The 21,302-nt window shown below is 42.4% G+C and overlaps 1 protein-coding gene across 1 annotated transcript; it reads left to right on the forward strand.

The window, feature by feature from the left end:
- Positions 1-450: 450 nt before the first annotated feature.
- Positions 451-1,843, forward strand: LOC137829185 (uncharacterized). The gene is made up of 4 exons (XM_068635981.1): positions 451-640; positions 760-831; positions 937-1,028; positions 1,145-1,843. The coding sequence occupies exons 1-4, from the start codon at positions 451-453 to the stop codon at positions 1,841-1,843; spliced, it is 1,053 nt and encodes a 350-aa protein (XP_068492082.1).
- Positions 1,844-21,302: the final 19,459 nt, after the last annotated feature.

Genomic DNA, 21,302 nt, shown 5'->3' on the forward strand with positions numbered 1-21,302 from the left:
TATATATCCCCATGTGAAGTTGTGTGGAGAATAGTTTCCTTTGATATTCATCATAGATGGCCTCCAGTTCAACGATTGACTTTTCATCTATTGTACGAGCAACCGATTCTCTTTAAAGACAATGAAGACATTGATGAAATATTGAACTTCAATGAACATAAAAGAACAATTATTTTTAGCTTGGTTTAAAGTTAACAAAATTTATCCACTAGGAAAAAAATTGACTTATTGTGAATCCCTAGACATGTTGTTTGGATGGCAGACATAAGAGAGTGGAAGTCAAGGAAAATTGGTATTACTATTGCAAGGTTAACATAAATTCCTCTAGGATCAGGGGAATTATATTATCTGAGGGTGTTGTTGAATTATCAAAAGGGTTGTTGTAACTATGATAGCATCGAGACTGTTAATGGTTTCACTCACCAAACATATAAAGAGGCATGTTGAGCAATGGGGCTATTGGTAGATGATAAAGAGTTTATTGATGCCATTATAGAGTCCAGTGACCTTGCTTCAGGAATTCAGTTGATAAGACTGTTTGTTACTCTTTTACTGATGAATACTATGTCTAGACCAGATGAAGTGTGGAACAAAACATGGAAGTTGTTATCAGATGACATTTTATACCAAAAAAAAAGGAGTTTGCCCTACTAGGTATAAATTTTTTATTTCTTGAAAATTTATAATTTATAATTTATATAATTATAATTATAATTTATATAATTTATAATTACTGTATGACGTATAATTTCTTTCTAGGTCTTAAAATTGAAGATGCCCATATACAAAACCTTTGTCTTCTACAAGTAGAAGACTTATTAATTTCAAATGGTAAGTCTTTGAAAGACTTTCCAAGTCTGCCACAACCTATTCATTCAGATGCTTTTATTTATCAAAATAGATTCATTATTGATGAATTGAATTATGACAAAATAGAAATGTCTGGAATGCATTGTTCTCTTTTTCAATCTCTTACTTCGGAGCAAGTGGAAGTTTATGAGAATATACTGACAGCAGTACTGTCAGAGGTTGGTGGTTTTTTTTTCTTATATGGTTATGGAGGAACAGGAAAAACTTTCATGTGGAAAACTTTTTCCACTGCGATTAGATCAAAAGGGTTGATTCTGTTGAATGTAGCTTCTAGGGTATAACTTCTTTGTTACTTCCAGGAGGAAAAACAGCTCATTCTACCTTTTGCATTCCTTTGTTAATAAATGAGGAGTCAACCTGCAATATACCTCAAGGAAGTCTTAAGGCCAAATTGTTGATCGAAACTAAATTAATTATATGGGATGAAGCCCCAATGATTAATACGTTATGTTTTGAAGCCTTGGATAGAACTTTAAGGGATATCATGAGAGCTGAAAGTGAAGAAAATGCTCTTAAACCTTTTTGTGGTAAAGTCATTGTATTGGGAGGAGACTTTCGACAGATATTACCTGTTGTAAAAAATGGATCAAGATATGACATTGTGAAGGCAACAGTAAATTACTCGAATTTATGGAAACATTGCAAAGTCCTAAAACTTATAGAGAATATGAGATTAAAGAGGCATACATCAATACCGAGTCAAACAGAAATAAAAGAGTTTGTTGATTGGATACTTCACATTGAAGATGGAGATATGGAGTTAAATGAGTTGGGACAAGGAAGTATTGAAATACCAAAAGAAATTTTAATTTTAGATGTTGAACAACCTTTACTGCAATTGGTTGACTTTGTTTATCCCTCCTGCATAAACAATGTGACATGTGATGGTTCTTTTGATAATGGTGCAATATTATGTCCTACTACAAAATGTGTGGATCAACTGAATGAGTTCATTTTATCATTAATACCATGATATGAAGTTACATATTTAAGTTCAGAAAATCCTTGCGAATCTGAAGAACAAGAAAATGCTCGAGCTGAGTGGTTTAGAACTAAATTTTTGAATGATATCAAATGCTTTGGAATTCCCAATCACTGTGTTAAATTAAAAGTTGGAGTTCCAATAATGCTTCTAAGAAATATTGATCAAGCCAATGGACTTTGCAATGGAACAAGATTACGTGTAACTCACTTGGGCAAAAATGTTATTGGTGCCAAAGTTATTACAGGAAAAATATTGGTGATCAAATATTGATTCCGATAAAGAACTTGACTCCTTTCAAATCAGGTTTGTCGTTTAAGTTTCAAAGAAGGAAATTTCCAATATCTTTGTGCTTTGCCATGACAATAAATAAAAGTCAAGGTCAAACGCTCAATAAAGTTGGTTTATATCTACCACGTCTAGTGTTTACACACGGACAGTTATATGTTGCTCCTTCTAGAGTAAAATCTAAGAAAGGGTTGAAGATATTGATTTTGGATGATAATGGTAATACCACTAATTTAACTACTAATGTGGTTTACAGAGAAATATTCGAAAATGTTTGAAGTATATTCTTACAGCCTTACTTATGAGGTATGAAAATTCTTTAATTAATTGAAAAACATTCTTATTTATCATCTCTTTTTTTAATATATGAACACAAATTTAAGAACTAATATACACTGCCCGTAACAGGTTTGACCATTGATTTTGTGTGACACAAAAGTCTATACGAACCTTATTTTATCGGAAAATATTTTGATGGTCATCTTGAAAGTATGGTACATATTCTTTATCAATTGTAGAATGTGGTAGATCCAATTCTGAAATACCTTTGTCATAGTTTTTTAATTTCATTTCATGTTTTAAAGGAATCCTTTATCAGAAGAAACAGTTGTGTACTATTAAAGTTCATACATGATGATTCTCTGAAGCACTTGATGAGGTATTGCTTACTTAAATTATTAATTTACATAATTTATTTTTACTATTACAAATTTCGTGTATCAAATTTTGAACTTAATATCTAGGATTGTTAATAAATTGTCAAATAAGGCTCTTGAAAGGCAATGTGAAACTATTGATTTATGGAGTGAAATTCTATTAAGGGCTACAGACTGGATGCTCATATTTCATTAAAGATATTAAGGACAAATATCAAGATTGAAAAGGAAGTAATTTTAATGATGAATTTTAATGTATTATTAACACTACTTGGACAGTTTTAGAGTTTATTCGTTACTTTGTACATATTATTTAATTTCTATTGAGAACATATTTTGATGTATTAGTAGAATTACTCTTTAAAATTTCTTTGTGTGATGTTTTGGTTTCATCACAGGACACAATGTTTCATGTATGCTTAATATTGGAGTAAAACAATTTCTTAGACTTCAATACATTTATATTATATATATATATATTATGTTATTTTAATCAGTATTTTTATTTATAACTGATATAATAATTATTTTCTAAATATTTTAGGTAAGTTGTTTGTTTCAAGAAATTTTACAGGTATGTCAATTACCTTATACTTATTCTTCAAATCACATATACTAATTTGTATAACTATTTGTCAAACAATTGTTACATGAATGTAAAATTATTTTATTTCCTAAAAGTCTATTATTCATCATTTTTTCATCCAACTTTTATAAAATTATTTTCTCTTATTGTTATTATTTTTGTGTACATCTTAACAGTTTGTGTTATTAGTAATAGCAATATGTTTTCTAAATATTTAGCGGTTTTACTTTTTAAGCTAATTAAAGTTGGCTTATTTTAATGTCTTATTACCACTATTTTGACAGTTTTAGTTTCTATTCATTACTCTGTATATATTATTTAATTTGTATTGAGAACATATTTTGATTTATTAGTAGAATTATTCTTTAAAATTTCTTTGTGTGATGTGTTGGTTTCATGCTAGACACAATGTTTAAGGTATGTTTCATATTGGAGTTAAAATAATTTGTTGCACTTCAACATATATATTATGTTACTTTAATCAGTTTTTTTATTTATAATTGATATAATATTATAATTAATTATTTTTCTGAATTTTTAGGTAAGATTGTTTGTCTCAAGGAACTTTACAGGTATGTTAATTACCTTATACTTATTCTTCAAATCACATGTACTAAATTGTATAACGAATTGTTATTTAAATTGTTGACAATTGAATATAATATTGTTACGATAAAAATATGCCAACTAGAACATCAATTGCTCACATCTCATCTTTAATTATTATTTTTGTATAACGAATTGTTATTTAAATTGTTGACAATTGAATATAATATTGTTACGATAAAAATATGCCAACTAGAACATCAGTTGCTCACATCTCATCTTTAATTATTGTTTTGTCATGATCATATTTTTATCTACATATTAAGTATTCTTCTGTAGTACTTCTATTTTTTTTTCTTATTTAAATGGTTAGAATTTTAATTTAATATAAAATATGATATTCTTAGGCCCAAAATAAGCCATTAGAACATCATCTGTTTTGTTTAATTATTATTATTGTTTCTTATATGCTATCTCTTACAATCTATTTTTATACCTTATAACTCATACCTTAAATGCATTATATACGTTACTCTGTTGAGTATATATCAACATTATGCTCAACAAAACAAGATAGAAGTTAGATCATTTAATATTTTTAAAACTTTTGTTTATTAATACATGGGTGCATTAAATAGACGTCAGAATAATTAACTCAATAATTTATTTTATTCTTTTTGAGATAGAGTGTGCCCTTTCTAATTTCCTTATACAATTTTTTTCGAAATTTACTTTACTCTTCCTATGCAGAGTCAGTGCAGCAGGTAATCATTTCATCCCAATATTAACTGTGTCAATCATTTTTAGGTTTCCCAAAATATTTTTTTTTTTACAGAATACAAATTTATTTATTTTTTAACATTATTTAAATTTTAACCTTTGGATTTAAATCCTTATTATTATTATTATTATTATTATTATTTATGTAAAATAATTATATGTTGTCTATAATGTTTTTTTTTCTGGGACGAGGTCTTTATCATTTTATTTGATTTGATTTTTCTTATGTTATATTTCTCATTATCAAACTTCTTAAAAATTGACAAATTCATTATTCTAAAACATTTATTAAATAAAACAAATTTATTAAATAAAATAAATAAATAAATATTTAAAGGCTTTATTTATTGATACATGCGTGTTTTCCATATATCTCATAGCAATCAACTCAAAAATTTACAGATATTGTGACCTACTTGATTTGTACTTTTTTAGACTCACTCTGACATACTTGATTTTGTATTTTTTTCAGATACACTGGCTAATGTAGTTTCTCTCACAGTTTTCAAAATATTCATTCATCTTCCCTATCAGATTTGGTAGATTTAGATAATCATTTCATTTCAACATTAAACATTAATAATTTAAATTTAAATTTCGGATTCCTAAAATCATTTTTTTATACAATTGAAATTTAATTTAATTTCAATATTATTTAAATTTAATATTTTTATTAAAATTAAATATTATAAATATTATATATAATATAATAAATATTATATATAATATAATAAATATTATATATATATATATATATATGTACCGCCCTGGTAGTCGGAAGTGATGACGTGGCATCAAGCTACAGTATAGGCGTGTTGACAAGGCGCCAGGTTGGCAGAAGGGAAGGAAGTCGGGGGGCTCGTGAAGTCGCCAATTATTAAGTTGGCGTGTTCCGATCTCCAGCATACCAGAATCGGCGATCACCGGGTTAAAGATGAAGTCGCCAGATGTAGACTCAGGCGACCTAGTAATTGGAGATCGCCAGAACAAGCACATCGCCAGAGGTGAAGGTGGTGCAGATTATGAAGGCGGCCGGCGAGACCACAGGGAAGGTGTATGAAGGCACCCTAACTCGCCAGTTCCAATAGAGATCGCACTCCCAAGTTAGCTATGTACTGGGCAACACCATGCATAAATAACTTAGCCAAAAGGAGAGTCAGAAGCAGCGCCCAAGTCAAGGAGGCTCCAGATGATGGCACGTGTACAGTTGGATGCGAGCCACGTGTCCAAGTCTGTAACTGCCAGGAGAGAGAAAGTAACCAGGTATATAAGAGTTCTCAACGAACTTTCTGAGGTACGCACGTTCAGAATACATTTTTTACGCTTGCGAGTTATAGAGCTTACTGTGAGAGAGGATTTGCACGGTTCTTGTTCTCTTAGTATTTGGTGATTCGGTCACTGACTTGGGCGTTGGAGTGCGATCGGCCGCAGCGGCGCCGCTCTGTTTCTTTGCAGGTTCTTGAGGAGGATCTCGAAGAGGAACGGAGGTTCGAAGCGGTGCGCACGTCGATCCTTTGACGAGGCAGTTTCCAGCGTTCCGGTCAACAGGCAGGATCATCAGGCGCCCACCGTGGGGCCGTGTAAAACTTGCTCCCATCCACAGCGTGAGTTCTTGGCGGTTTTCGAAGTTTTCTGCGTGGTTGTGTGCTGGTGCAACCATCGTTCGCTGTTTGCTTGAGATTCGTTCGGTGAATTCGCGTTTTACACCGTTCGTCTGGGTTTTCGATCGGTGAAGTGAGGTTTTCCTGCTGTTTACGCGTAATTTGTTCGGTGGAGTTTGAGTCCTTTCGCTCGTTTGGTTGTCCGTGGGGAAGCGGTGGTTTCTGGTGAAGTTGTGGTTTTCTTTGAAGGTTTACGGTGTTCTTGAGTTTTCTTGCGCAGTTTCGCACAGTTTTCTCCGATTGATCGCTGAATCGATCGTGGTTGAAGTGTCGTTCGCTGCATTCTGTGAATCGCTGGGTTTCATGAGAAAAATGAGAAGCAATCGCTCAAGTCCAGTTGCGCCCGTCGCTGCCGAAGGCGCCGCTGCCATGACCATGGCACAGATGGCAGAGATGATGCGTTCGTTGCAGGCAACTGTGGAAGCCTCACGCATAGAGCAGGCGAGAATGCATGAGGACCTGGTCGCCTCTCGCGCCAGGAATGAGGAGCTCAACAAGGTGACTGAGGAGTTGCGTCAAGCTCTTCAGGAGTAGCAAGGGCGTTCTTTCGCTGAAGAGGTGGCACCGTCATCGCCACCTCGTGTTTTCCCTATGCCTTTTGTTCAGGCGATTACTGACACGCCTATTCCTACGAGCGTGGTTCCGGTTAAGGCTGTCTTTACCGGCGTGGAGGATCCGGAGGCACATCTAACCACGTTCCATACGCAGATGATGCTGTCGGGAGGGTCAGACGCCGTGTATTGCAAGATGTTTGTGAGCACGCTCCAGGGAACGGCGTTGGAATGGTTTGTGAGCCTACCTAACGGTCACATAACCAATTTTCAGCAGTTCTCGAAGGTTTTCGTCGAGCAATACATCGTGAACAAGGCACCGCGCAGGGTGTCTTATGATCTGTTTGATATAAGGCAGTACCAGGGAGAGTCCCTCAGAGATTACCTGAATCGCTTTGGAGCGCAGATGGTCAGATCGCCGGCCAAGGATGAAGAAATGCTGGTCTATGCATTCAAGAAGGGCGTGCTGCCAGGACCATTCTGCGAGGCCTTGATCAGGGCTCACCCTGCAACGTTTGCTGAGGTCAGGCGACTTGCGGTGGCTCACATCGCCGACGAGAGTGAGGTCGCCGAGAAGAGAGGGAGCGTGGCTCCCGCTAGGCCACGCGCCCAGACCAGGATCCAGCCGCAAAGGGTGCTAGAGACAGCGGCGGCGGCCAGGAAGGACCAGAGGGCTCGCCATCCTTATGGTAGGAGGAACCAGGGGAGGGGCCAGGGACGCCAGCAGCCGACACGCCGGGAATACAATCGCCCGCCTAAGCACAAGTTTGTTATGGGATTGGCGGACCTGATCGCCATTCCCAATATATCTGTTAGGTTGAAAGCGCCTGAGAAGGTGGGCGACAAGGTGCTGGGACCAAAGCCAGACGCCTGGTGCGAGTTTCACCAGGGCTTTGGCCACACTTTGGACTCGTGTTTGTCTTTGGGGTATCAGCTCGATGATCTGGTTAAGAGCGGGTTCCTAAATGACTATCTGCTGGATAGGAGGACGGGGGGAGCGTCGAGTTCCCAGCCAGCAGGTGGAGAAGCCCAGCAACACGAGATGCCTATCCACGGGGAAATCCACACCATTGCAGGAGGCTTCTCAGGTGGTGGATGCACCGCATCGCAGAGGAAGAAGTATGCGCGGTCGGTGATGACAGTGGATATGTTTGAAGATTACTCGCCGGAGGTAGACATTACGTTCACCAAGCAGGATCTTCGGGACGTTGTGCCCCATGACAACGATCCCATTGTCATTTCGTTGGTTACGGCGGGAAGGAAGGTCCACAGAGTTCTGGTGGACCAGCGAAGTTCGGCAGACGTGATGTTCTGGCCGACTTTCACGCAGCTGGAGTTGCCCCTTGACCAGCTAAGGCCCTATGGAGGGTGCCTGTATGGGTTCGCTGGTGACCAGGTGGAGGTCAGGGGGTATATTGAGTTGAGAACCACGTTTACAGATGAGGCTGGTTCGAGGACGGAGAAAATCAAGTACCTCATCCTGTTGGGAAGGCCCACGCTTAACAGGATAGGCGCCATTCCGTCGACCCGGCACATGAAGGTAAAGTTGCCGTCTATGAAAGGGGTGGTGATCACGATCAAGTCTGATCAGAAAGAAGCGAAAAAGTGCTATGAGAATAGCCTGAAAAACAAGAGATCAGTGAGTTATGTAACAACCACCCCACCTCCCGGTGTGAAGCCCAGATCGACGGTAGCGGAAGAGACCGTCGGAAGGGACGTGGAGATGGTGGACGCTGAGCTGGGGGAGGGGAACGTTGGCCTGGAGGAGGAAGAGGCACGGAATCGCCCTGAGGAAGCGAGAGAGCAGGGAATCGCCAGGGCGGTGATCGCCCGAGAATCCAGGCCAAAACCTGTCGAGCAGTGGCTCGAGAAAGAGATTGGGGGAAGATCTTCAAGTTGGGAAGATCTCTGGAGGTCGAGCTCCAGGACCAGATCGCCAAGGTGATTGAGCGGCATCTGGACGCGTTTGCATGGTCCGCTTCGAACATGCCCGGGATTGATCCCGACTTCTTGTGCCATCATCTGGCGATGGACAACTTGGTGAGACCGGTGCGACAAAGAAGAAGAAAGTTCAACGAGGAGAGGAGGCAGGCGATCAGGGACGAAACACAAAAACTCCTCGCTGCAGGCCACATCAGGGAAGTCCAGTACCCTGAATGGTTGACAAACGTCGTGCTGGTGAGGAAGAGCAATGGGAAATGGCGCATGTGCGTCGATTTCACTGACTTGAACAAAGCTTGCCCGAAGGATTCATATCCTTTACCAAGCATAGACGCCCTGGTGGACAGTGCTGCAGGGTGTAAGTTGCTGAGTTTCCTGGATGCTTTCTCGGGGTATAATCAGATCAAGATACATCCCATGGATGAAGAGAAGACAGCCTTCATGACAGAGAGATCATGCTATTGCTATAAGGTGATGTCGTTTGGGCTGAAGAACGCGGGGGCCACGTACCAGAGGCTGATGGATCGAGTACTTGCACCGATGCTGGGAAGGAACGTGCAAGCGTACATCGATGACATGGTCGTGACCTCGCCAGAAAAGAGCGAGCACGTTGCCGACTTGGAGGAATTGTTCACGACGATCGCCAAGTTCAGATTGAAGCTGAATCCAGAGAAATGCATTTTCGGCGTGGAAGCGGGGAAGTTTTTGGGTTTCCTCTTGACTGAAAGAGGCATAGAGGCCAACCCCGACAAGTGTGCCGCCATCTTGGCGATGAGGAGCCCAGCTACGGTGAAAGAAGTCCAGCAGCTAACAGGACGGATGGCAACCCTGTCTCGCTTCGTGTCAGCTAGCGGAGAGAAGGGACATCCCTATTTTCAGTGCCTGAGGGGCAACAATAAGTTTGTTTGGACGAAAGAGTGCGAGGAAGCTTTCGTCAAGTTGAAGGAGTATCTGGCGAGCCCGCCAGTTCTGTGCAAACCGCTGGTGGGAGCCCCTCTCAGGTTGTATTTTGCTGTAACTGAGAGGGCGGTGAGTGCGGTGCTCGCCCAAGACCAAGATCAGGCATAGAAGCCTATTTATTTTGTGAGCAAGGTGTTGCAGGGCCCAGAAACGAGATATCAGGCCCTGGAGAAGGCTGCGCTGGCTGTGGTGTTTTCGGCGAGGAGGTTGCGCCACTACTTCCATAGCTTCACAATACTGGTGATGACTGACCTGCCCATCCAGAAAGTTTTGAAGAAGCCCGACGTTGCGGGAAGGATGGTGAAGTGGGCAGTAGAGTTGTCGGAGTTTGATATCAAGTATGAGCCCCGAGGCCCGATCAAGGGGCAAATCTTCGCAGATTTCGTGGTTGAGCTTTCATCAGAGGCGACGCGAGTTGAAGAGGACGATTTCCGTTGGGTACTTTCGGTGGATGAATCGTCGAACCAGCAGGGCAGCGGTGCTGGAGTCATATTGGAAGGACCCAACGGCGTGCTGATCGAACAATCTCTGAGGTTTGCCTTCAAAGCCAGTAACAATCAAGCAGAGTATGAGGCGCTGATCGCCGGAATTTTGCTGGCCAAGGAGATGGGAGCTAGGGTGCTGATGGCTAAGAGTGACTCGCTGCTAGTCACAGGGCAAGTAACAGGCGAGTTCCAGGCCAAAGATCCACAAATGGCGGCCTATCTGGAATATGTGCAGGAGTTGAAGAGTTCTTTTGCCTCCTTTGAAGTAGTGCATGTGCCTAGAGAGCAGAATGCCCGAGCTAACTTGCTAGCTAAGCTCGCCAGTTCAGGCAAGGGGGGTAGGCAGAGGACGGTGATTCAAGAAACTCTGAAGACGCCGAGAGCATTTGTGGCAGATCACCTGGTCCTTCAGATAAGCAAGTCGACGGAGAAAGCAGCGAGAAGCCATAAGTCCCTGACGCAAGAAACTCTGAGATCGCCGAGAATTAGAGCATGTCGGGGAGAGAAGGTGAACGTGATGCAGGTCTGCGCTACCCATGAGCCAGACACTTGGATAACACAGTACAAGCGGTGCCTGGCGGATGGCCTTCTCCCGCTGGATCCGACTGAGGCTAGGAAGGTAAAGAAGAATTCTAGCAAGTACACCCTGATTGATGGCGATCTGTACAAGTTTGGGTTCACTCACCCGCTCCTGGAATGTATACACGGCGAGAAGTGCACGAGAATCATGGCGGAGCTCCACGAAGGTATATGCGGAAGCCACGTCGGGGGTCGAGCTCTGGCCGCGAGGACTCTCCGTGCGGGATACTACTGGCCATCGATGAGAGAAGATTGCAAGAAGTATGCCCAATGTTGCAAACAATGCCAACAGCACGCCGATTGGCACAAGGCACCTCCCGAGGAGTTGAAGTCGATCTATAGCCCTTGGCCGTTTCATACCTGGGGAATCGACATCCTGGGACCTTTCCCGCTGGCGATCAGGCAGATGAAGTACTTGGTGGTGGCGATTGAGTATTTCACCAAGTGGATTGAAGCAGAACCAGTGGCCCAGATCACCGCACACAAGATCGAAGGTTTCGTGTGGAAGAATATTGTGTGCCGATTTGGTGTGCCCAAGCGCCTGGTGTCGGACAACGGGACTCAGTTTGCAAGTCACCTGTTGAAGAAGCTTTGCGAAGGGGTGGGAATTCAACAAGTGTTCGCATCCGTCGAGCACCCTCAGACGAATGGCCAGGTGGAGTTAGCCAATCGGGTGTTGCTGAGAGGATTGAAGAGAAGGCTTGAGAAAGCCAAGGGAAGTTGGGCTGAGGAGGTACCCCGTATAGTCTGGGCGTACCACACCACCGAGCAGTCAGGAACCCATGAGACCCCGTTCAGCTTGGTCTATGGGTGTGATGCCATGATTCCAGTGGAGATCCAGGAGAGCTCGCCGAGATTCCAGAACTTCGTAGAGGAAGACTCGAATGAAGAGAGAAGGCTGAACCTGGATCTACTGGATGAGGTCAGGGAAGAGGCGAGGTTGAAGGCTGAAGCTGTGAAGAGAAGGATTGAACGAAGATATAACTCGAAGGTGATGCCAAGGCAGTTTAGAGAAGACGACCTGGTGATGAGGAAGGCCCACCAGTACGAGATGGAGGATAAACTGTCGCCCAAGTGGACTGGACCGTTCAGAATAACCGAGGCGCTCGGGAACGGCGCGTACCGCTTAGAGACGCTGGAAGGAGGGGCGATTCCTCGCACCTGGAACGCCACGCACCTGAAGTTATACTATAGTTAAGAGCTTTGTAAGTAAAGACAAACACAAAAGTCATATTACAATTTCTCTGATGAAACAGTTTGAAGGGGGCACTCTTTTTTCCCTAAGGAGGGTTTTTAATGAGGCCACCCAATAAAAGAAGAGTTTTCAAAGTATAAGGCGTTTTCAGATCGCATGCTTGCTATTTTCCAAAAAGTTTTGAAGAAAGACCTTGTCACTTGTACGTGATTTAAGGCAAGTAAAGATATATCGCATGCTTTCTAAAAAGTTTTAAGTCCTCATCGTTTTTCGGCGATTGGAGGCATCAGTTAAAGTTTTTAAGTCCTCATCGTCTTTCGGCGATCGGAGGCACCAGTTAAAAGACCTCAACGCCCTCGCGCGTCCTGAGGCAGGTTAAAAACCTCCTCGCCGTCGAGCGAGTGCAGGCGAGAAAGAGTGAAAGTCCTCAGTGTTTCTGGGGGCGAGAAGATGTAACCCCTGGGGCAATGTAGAGGCAAGTGAAAGTCCTCAGTGTTTCTGGGGGCGAGAAGATGTAACCCCTGGGGCAATGTAGAGGCAAGTGAAAGTCCTCCGTGCTTCTGGGGGCGAGGAGATGTAACCCCTGGGGCAATGTAGAGGCATGATTCAAAGACCTCCTCGCCTATGAGCGGGTTCAGGCGAGTTAAAGACCTTCTCGCCTATGCGCGAGTTCAGGCAAGATAAAATCCTTCTCGTCTCGAACGAGTTCAGGTATGGTGTTAGGGGTGGACGAAGTTTGGAAGGTGGCTAAGGCAGGCTCGAAGAGAGCGCCTAGCCACCCGGCCTGTGGTCCTGAAGTTCAGGAAGGTAGAGGAGGATCCGAAAGGCGCCTCTACCCCCAGATCAAAGAACGATGGCCAAGGCGTGAAGCCAGAAAGAAGCTGATCGCCAAGAGTCTCTGGCGACCAGGAAAGGTTCAAACAGTGGCGAGAAAGTTAAAGGACCCGTTTTGATGGAGCAGATCGGGTGAAGCAGTGTTTAAACCAGTAGCTGAGTCAAAGATTGTTGCTTAAGGAATGCTTTTACGATAAGGTTAATTGCCTTAAGTTCACGAATTGATAAAGTGATTGTTGCTTAAGGTTGAAGTCGTTCGAAGCAGTTAAGTCAAAAGTCGTGTTTACAAAGCGTTAAGTTAAATCTGTTGAAGTTAAACACGCAAAGAAGGTTAAAGCGGTGAAAGAAGCCATGAGAGGGAATACCCAGACTTTGTCATTAAGATAAGTATCAGTCAAAGGTACATATACATGAGTTTATTACAAAATGGTATACAAGGGAAAGCACGAAGGTAGCAGATGAAGAAGAGTTGATTAGTCTTCAGCAGGAACGACTTTTCCATCCACTACCTCATTATCCAGAGACACCATGCTGAGATCCAAATCAGGGAACAAGCAGGCGAACTGTTCCCGCGCAGCTTCGAATCCAGCAGCCAGAATTTGAGCAGAGTTCAGCTTGAGTTCTTCAATCTGTTTCTGAAGTTCCTCAATCCGCTTCTTGAGATCTTCAGTTTGCTCTTTCAGCTCCTTATTCTGTTGCTCCAGCTCTTCAACCTACTTCTTGAGTTGTTCATTGGTCTCTTGAGCCTGGAGAAGGTCTTCAGCAACCTTCTTGGATTCCGCTTGTGCTTGGGCCAATTCAGCAGCTACCTTTCCTTTCTCTTTGTTGGCCTCGGCAAGATCAGCTATGGCGTCGTCCCTCGCCTTTTCCACCTGCCCAAGGAGTTTCTCCCGGTCGGCTGACCTTTGCTCTAGTTTCTTCACCTTGACGACGTCAGTTTTTATAAGAGCCTCCAGGTCAGCCACCTTGACGCGATAGGGCACAATCTTGCTCTCCAGTTCAATCTTTTCTTGAGCAAGTAGTTGCACCTTGTGGCGAAGGTCAGTGGCCTCCTTGCGCGCCAGCCTGAGCTCGGTGCTCATTGCATCCTCCACTCGGGAGTGTTCAATTTCCGCGAGCGTCAGGTTGAAGGACAACTTCTCCACCTCGACCCTCATGGTGCTGTTTTCAGTTTTGAGGTTGAAGAGGTCGTCTTGGAGCCTCCTGGTGGAGTTCTCCATAGCTCTGGTGATGATGGCAGGGATGTCTTCTGCTATCGTCTTTAGCTTAGCAGATAGAGGCTCCCACATCCTCGTGACCTCAAGGGGGAGGTTTGCTGCTTGTAGAGGCACTAGAGGCGCTGTGGGGGCCTGTTGTGGGTTTTCGTCGCCACCTTCCTTAGCTGGTTCTTCAGTGGGCACTTCTCGGCGTGGTGACGACATCGGGGATTCAGTGATTAGAATCGGAGAGGTGTGGGCAACCTCATTCCCGATTGGAGTAACCTCTGCAGCTGAGGCATTTGAAGAAGGACCCCCTCCAGCTGATACGTATGGCGTGGAGGCGCTCGGGGGGTCCTCCATGAAGTTTGGCTCTTGGGCCTCCACTGCAGGTGGCGCAGTGGCCAGTGGGATCGCTTGGACTGGTGAAACAGGAGCTTGTGGGGGTGGCGATGATGGAGGAGGAGCAGGTGTGGATGGTGGCGTCGACGTGGGAAGAGGGGGTGGTGCAGGTGGAGAAGAAGGTGCCACCCTCTTCCTCTTTGCAACGAGGCCATCCTCGGTGACCTCGTCATCTTCTTCTTCCTCCTCGTGGATGACTTGAGGAGCTTTCCTCTTAGGCCTTTTGAGAACCAGTTTCTTACGTTGGGCGGCGGGCTGGATGTTGGAGGGAGCTGGGCCCTTAGGCGGCGATCGACCCTGGGCTACGGCGACTTCCACCACCGAATTTGGCACTGTTTGAGAGCCCGTCGCCAGCCCGTGGTTTCGGGCGAGCGCCCTCAGTTCAGCGAGCATGCCTTTGCCCAACATGTTATCTGCATGGAATGAAAATGCATGGGTTAACTCAGAGAGGAAAAAAGTGCATAAAGCAGTATGCAGCAAAGCAGATGAGTGATGCAGAAAAATAAAACCAAAGTCTTGCGCATAACGCACAAGACGCCCAGGAACAGCTAAACAGAAGCAGTATTAAAACAACAGTTTGAATGTTCTAACCTATTCGAATTTCGAGTTGGTCCTCGTAGAATTCGAAGCAGATCAGGGTGGTGGTAAGGAAAGTAATGTTGGCATCCGCGACCCTTTTCCAGAAAAGGCAGAGATCTCGGTCCAACGCTCCCATGCTGTCAGGACTTCTAGGTCTCCTGAAGCAGCTCTTGGACTCTTTCTTCCCCTTGTCCACCCAGTACAAGGGGAAGCCGTCGAGTAGGGAGGCGTCCTTGTCGTTAGGGCGCACTTGGACGAATTTCCCTTTCCAATCTTTATAGGATTGCTGGAAGATAGCAAAGATGGACCTCCCAGCAATCGCGTTTAAGCTAACCCATAGGCGGTCTCCCGGGTGCTTGGCTTCGAAGAGGAATAAAAACACGTCTACGGATGCGGGCAACCCCAGGTGGTCGCACATCACTTGGAATGCTCGAACAAACGCCCAGCTGTTGGGGTGAAGCTGGGCGGCGGCAATGTTGAGCTCGGTAAGGAGTTCCCTCTCGAATCGGGTGAAGGGAAACTTCAGTTTCACCTTCTTGAATAGCGTTGTGTAGACGAAGCAGAAGGGCCCGTCAGCACTCACCTTGTCATCAGCACAAACGGGCAGATCGGGGGAGCAAGGCAGCACTGTCATTTTCTCATCGTGCTCCTTATGAAACGTTTGGTTGGGCTCATCCCCCTTTGTCAGCCGCAAAACTGCTCCAGCAGTGTTCACAGACGATGTCTCCCTCAGAAGGGTCGAGTTGGCCCAGGGATACAGGGTTTTGAAGTCTGGCAAGGGAACGGGGGCTCCGCCGGCGATAGGAGGAGTCGCCTGGGCCAGGTTAGGGCGGGAAGACGCAGGCCTCTCAGCCTGGGAGGATGAAGCGCCACGAACTCGTGGTGGGTCGTGTGCTTATGAAGGGGGGTTTCGTGATGAAGGAGGAGGATTCGGGGTGATCTTTGTGCGAGTCATTGTTGCAGCTGCAAAGGAAGAAGAAAAGGAAAAATGATCAGGGTTACAGAGGCTGACTCGATCATGGAAGGAAGGTGAAAAACGAACGAACGTAGGTTCGTTGCGATGATTGACGAAGCCCTAAGTTACGTAGAAGGAGAAATGGAAAAAGCAACCCACAGCGTATGCACCAGGCAGTTACAGGATGATGCGAATCGGTTAAAATGCAAGAAAAACCAGCAGAAGAAGGAAAGTAGGTACCTTTTGATGATCAGAAAGACGATGAAGGTTGATGATGATTTGGAATGTTGAAGAGCGCTGAGAGAGTTTTTGCAGGAGAAGGTGAGAGCGTTTGAAGATACGAAGGAAAGTGATGGAACAGTGTGGAGTGAAAATGGGTTTAAGGGTTTTTTCGAAATGGGTTTAGGAAGCGCAAACGGCAACTGAAGAGAGCCGTTGATGAAGCCACGTGTCGAGCGATGGGAGAGGGGTTTGGTGGAGCGTCAGAAAAGCAGAAGGTACAACCGCTTGGAATTCTGCGTCAGTGCCACGTAGATCGGTGTTGACGTGACTCTTTCAGTCTTTTCGCTGGACAAGTCTTCGCTTAAGACTGGGGGGCTTGTGTACCGCCCTGGTAGTCGGAAGTGATGACGTGGCATCAAGCTACAGTATAGGCGTGTTCACAAGGCGCCAGGTTGGCAGAAGGGAAGGAAGTCGGGGGGCTCGTGAAGTCGCCAATTATTAAGTTGGCGTGTTCCGATCTCCAGCATACCAGAATCGGCGATCACCGGGTTAAAGATGAAGTCGCCAGATGTAGACTCAGGCGACCTAGTAATTGGAGATCGCCAGAACAAGCACATCGCCAGAGGTGAAGGTGGTGCAGATTATGAAGGCGGCCGGCGAGACCACAGGGAAGGTGTATGAAGGCACCCTAACTCGCCAGTTCCAGTAGAGATCGCACTCCCAAGTTAGCTATGTACTGGGCAACACCATGCATAAATAACTTAGCCAAAAGGAGAGTCAGAAGCAGCGCCCAAGTCAAGGAGGCTCCAGATGATGGCACGTGTACAGTTGGATGCGAGCCACGTGTCCAAGTCTGTAACTGCCAGGAGAGAGAAAGTAACCAGGTATATAAGAGTTCTCAACGAACTTTCTGAGGTACGCACGTTCAGAATACATTTTTTACGCTTGCGAGTTATAGAGCTTACTGTGAGAGAGGATTTGCACGGTTCTTGTTCTCTTAGTATTTGGTGATTCGGTCACTGACTTGGGCGTTGGAGTGCGATCGGCCGCAGCAGCGCCGCTCTGTTTCTTTGCAGGTTCTTGAGGTGGATCTCGAAGAGGAACGGAGGTTCGAAGCGGTGCGCACGTCAATCCTTTGACGAGGCAGTTTCCAGCGTTCCGGTCAACAGGCAGGATCAATATATTATATAATTATATATTATGTATTATTATATTGAAGTAATTATATGACATAATGTACATTAATAATATTATTCTTTTTTATGTTATTGCAAACATTGAAACTTAAAATATTTCATATATGATTTACAATTATTTACATATTTTACCTACATGTTAATTGTTTGGTGGGTATAATTATTGTTATTTTTTTAAAACAAATCTAATTTCAGTTTAATTTTTATATTTAAATAATATTAGTTAATGTTGTACTTGAAATGAAACAGATTGTTCTTTGTTGCAATGGACAAACTAAAGGTCATAAATAAAAATATGTTATAAATAAGTCATAACATTGTGCGGTTTTTTATTATTTACAATCGTACTCTTTTCTACTTTCTTCCTCTACAAAATCTTCTCCTCTACTACTTTCTTTCTAGTGCTTTCTCTATTATTTACTTTCTCTCCTACTTACTTCTTGGTGTTTTATCCATTATTCATTTAATGACGCTCAGTGCTGAAGAAATCATTAGACTTGAAATAAGAGGAGTCTTTTGGTGCATGAATAGCCGTGGTGAAGTATGTATGTTTATCTTTTTTTCTAAAATTTGTCCTTTTAGACAGTTTCTTCATTTCCTGACTTTTTTTTTCTTTATTTTAAAATCAATAACTTGGTTATGCTGATCATGCTTTCGCCATCGAGTTTCAAAAAGAACTTAGACAGGAGTGGACCCTTGCAAATTCAGAAGGGAACGTCCATATAGTGCAATATAACTAAAATTTATTGTCGCCGGAAATGTTACGTGAATGGTTTACTTTGACTGATTTTTATGGCTTCACAGATGATCACTATATGTTATTTCATTACGTGGGTCAGAACGCTTTCCATATAACTGTTTGTATGGATGATGTCCCTGAAAGTGGAGTAAATCGTTATTTGGACGAAATTGAAGGGAAGGAACCCTTAAGCATTGGTCTTTTTGACCATTTTTCCATAAAGTTGTCTCGATTAAGTATCAAACTCAGTTATCTGGTTAGTATAACATTCATTTCTTTAAAACTGCCCTATATTATATTCTACTTGATTTCTTGTTAATATATTTAATTTTCTATTTTAAATTATTGGGTTTTGTTTGTTTGACCCAACTTTCCCTTTTCTGTTTCAGCTAGGTCTTAATCTTTTTCTTATATATACACCATGTATTTTACTCTCTAATATACAAGTGAATAAAAGTTTCTTTTATATTTATTTTTCTCTACAATTAGGGTTCATCAAAACCTCTCTTTCTTCATTACGATTGCGTACGCTACATTAAAGCATCACATCAGACAAGGAATATTCATCTTCATTTACTGTAATATGGTATCAGAGCTCTTCGAATGAAGAGTTCTGCTACGCTTCTCTCTGATTTTTATTTCCCTCTTTGCTGTTCTTGGTTTTTTTTTTTCTGTTCTCTTTCAAAATCTTGATTGGTTTTAAAAATCTTTTAGGCAATGTTTAATGAAAACCCTAGTCTTCATAGTCTTAATAGTAGTCACACTATTACATGAAATTTTTGTGGTAAATATGGTCATACTGAGGCTGTTTGTTTTCGCAAAGTGGGTTTTCCTTCTGGTAATGTTAAAACCTCAAAGTTTTCTTTTACTAGAAAAGTCTGCACCTTTTGTAATCGTCTTGGCCACACTGTTGACACCTGTTATAAAAAGCATGGGTTCCCTCCTGACTACAAATTCACCAATTGGACATCCCAAGCCAATAATATGATTACTACTGACACTTTTTCTGAGCTTTTTCCTAAAGAACAGGATGTAAAGGGGATTCAACTTACATCACAACATTGCCAATTCCTTACCAACATTTTGCGTCAGCAAAACCTTGAGGATCCTGCCCCTCACACTCAAATTAATCAAGTCGGCACCATCTCTACGGATGAAATCCCCAATACTGAGCATTCTTCAACAGGTAAGTTTCTCTCTTCACTATCTTCTATAAAAGAATCTTGGATTATTGATTCTAGTGCCACTGATCATGTTTGTCACAATTTGAACGTTTTTACTACTTATACTAAAATTAAACATGTTTTAATTAGTCTTCCAAATGGCCAAACTGTTTATGCCACATATTCTAGTTTAGTACGTTTTTCTGATCAGTTTTATTTGTCTGATGTGTTATACGTGCCTCATTTTCAATTAAACTTAATATTTGTTTCTAAACTCACACACCAACTTAAATGCACTTTAACTTTCACTTCAACCCACTGCATTATACAAGACAATCTCACTCAAGAGAGGATTGGTACGGTTAAAGCCATCGCTGGCTTGTACCTTGTCACTAGCTTGCCTGCTTCTAGTCATTCTAAACCGCATTGTTTTGCTCCTTTTATTAATTGTAATATCACAGACAAAACACTATAGCATTATAGACTAGGGCACCCTTCGCATGAAAGATTGCATGTCTTAAGCAAACAATACTCTTTTATTACTGTTGATACTCATCATGTATGTGACACTTGTAGTCGTGCAAAACAGAGAAAACTTCCTTTCACTTTAAGTAATACTGTTACCTCTGCTATTTTTGATCTTGTACACTTTGATATTTGGGGACCATGTTCCATAATTTCTATGCAAGGTTTTCGTTATTTCTTGACTATTGTTGATGATTACTCGTGTTATACTTGGGTTATTCTGCTGCATAACCAATCTGAAGTGCGTCAACACATCATTAACTTCACTGTTTTCGTTCAAAATCATTTCAAAACTAATATCAAAATGATTCGTACTGACAATGGTGTTGAGTTTGCTATGTCAAATTTTTATGCTTCAAAGGGAATTATACATCAAAAATCTTGTGTTGAAACACCACAACAAAATGGCATTGTAGAACGTAAACATCAACACATACTAAATGTAACCCGGGCTTTACTTTTTCAAGCAAATCTTCCTCCTATTTTTTGGGAATTTGCTGTAAATCATGATGTTTTCTTAATAAATGTTATTCCTACTCCATTACTTGATAACATCACTCCTCATGAAAAGTTGTTTGGAAAACCATATGACATTTCCTTTCTAAAAGTGTTTGGTTGTCTCTGTTATGCTAGTACCATTACTGCACATAGGAAAAAATTAGATGATAGATCTATCAAAGATATTTTTCTTGGCTTCCCGCAAAATACAAAAGGTTATATTATCTTAAATTTAAAGTTTCATAGCATAGAGATATCAAGACATGTAATCTTTCATGAAAACCACTTTCCATATAAATTGGACAGTGGATTGCCTAAGGACCCTAACACTTTATCTCTCCCTATTTCTAATGCATATAATTCTGCTTTTGATTTTTTTTTCTGATACTGCACCTCCTGTCGAGCCATGTGCCTCTACTCCTGCACCCAATATTGTTCCTCCACCAGCCTCATTATCCTATGATCTTCCAACAAATAGTGCCTCTGCTCCTGCATCCAACATTGCACCTCCATCAGAATTATCACCGCCTGCATCTCTAGGAAGCATCTCACCCCAATTTCCAAGAAGATCAGCTCGTCCTCACCGACAACCTGCCTATCTTGCAGATTTCCACACAGCAACCAACACTGTAAGTAGTAGATATCCTATTCATAATTACTTGTCTTGCAATTCCTTATCTTCCAATTTTAGAAATGTTATTTCCTCTATCAATTCTCATCCTGAACCTCGGACATATAACGAAGCCTCCAAACATGCTTCTTGGCAATCTGCCATGCAAGATGAGCTTCAAGCTCTTGCTGCTAACAGTACTTGGCAACTTACCCCTCTCCCTCCAGGAAAGAAAACTATTGGTTGTAAATGGGTATATAAAATCAAATACCATTCTGATGGCACTGTTGAGCGCCACAAAGC

The sequence above is a fragment of the Phaseolus vulgaris genome, chromosome 7 (genome assembly GCF_000499845.2).
Source record: "Phaseolus vulgaris cultivar G19833 chromosome 7, P. vulgaris v2.0, whole genome shotgun sequence".
NCBI lineage: Eukaryota > Viridiplantae > Streptophyta > Magnoliopsida > Fabales > Fabaceae > Phaseolus > Phaseolus vulgaris.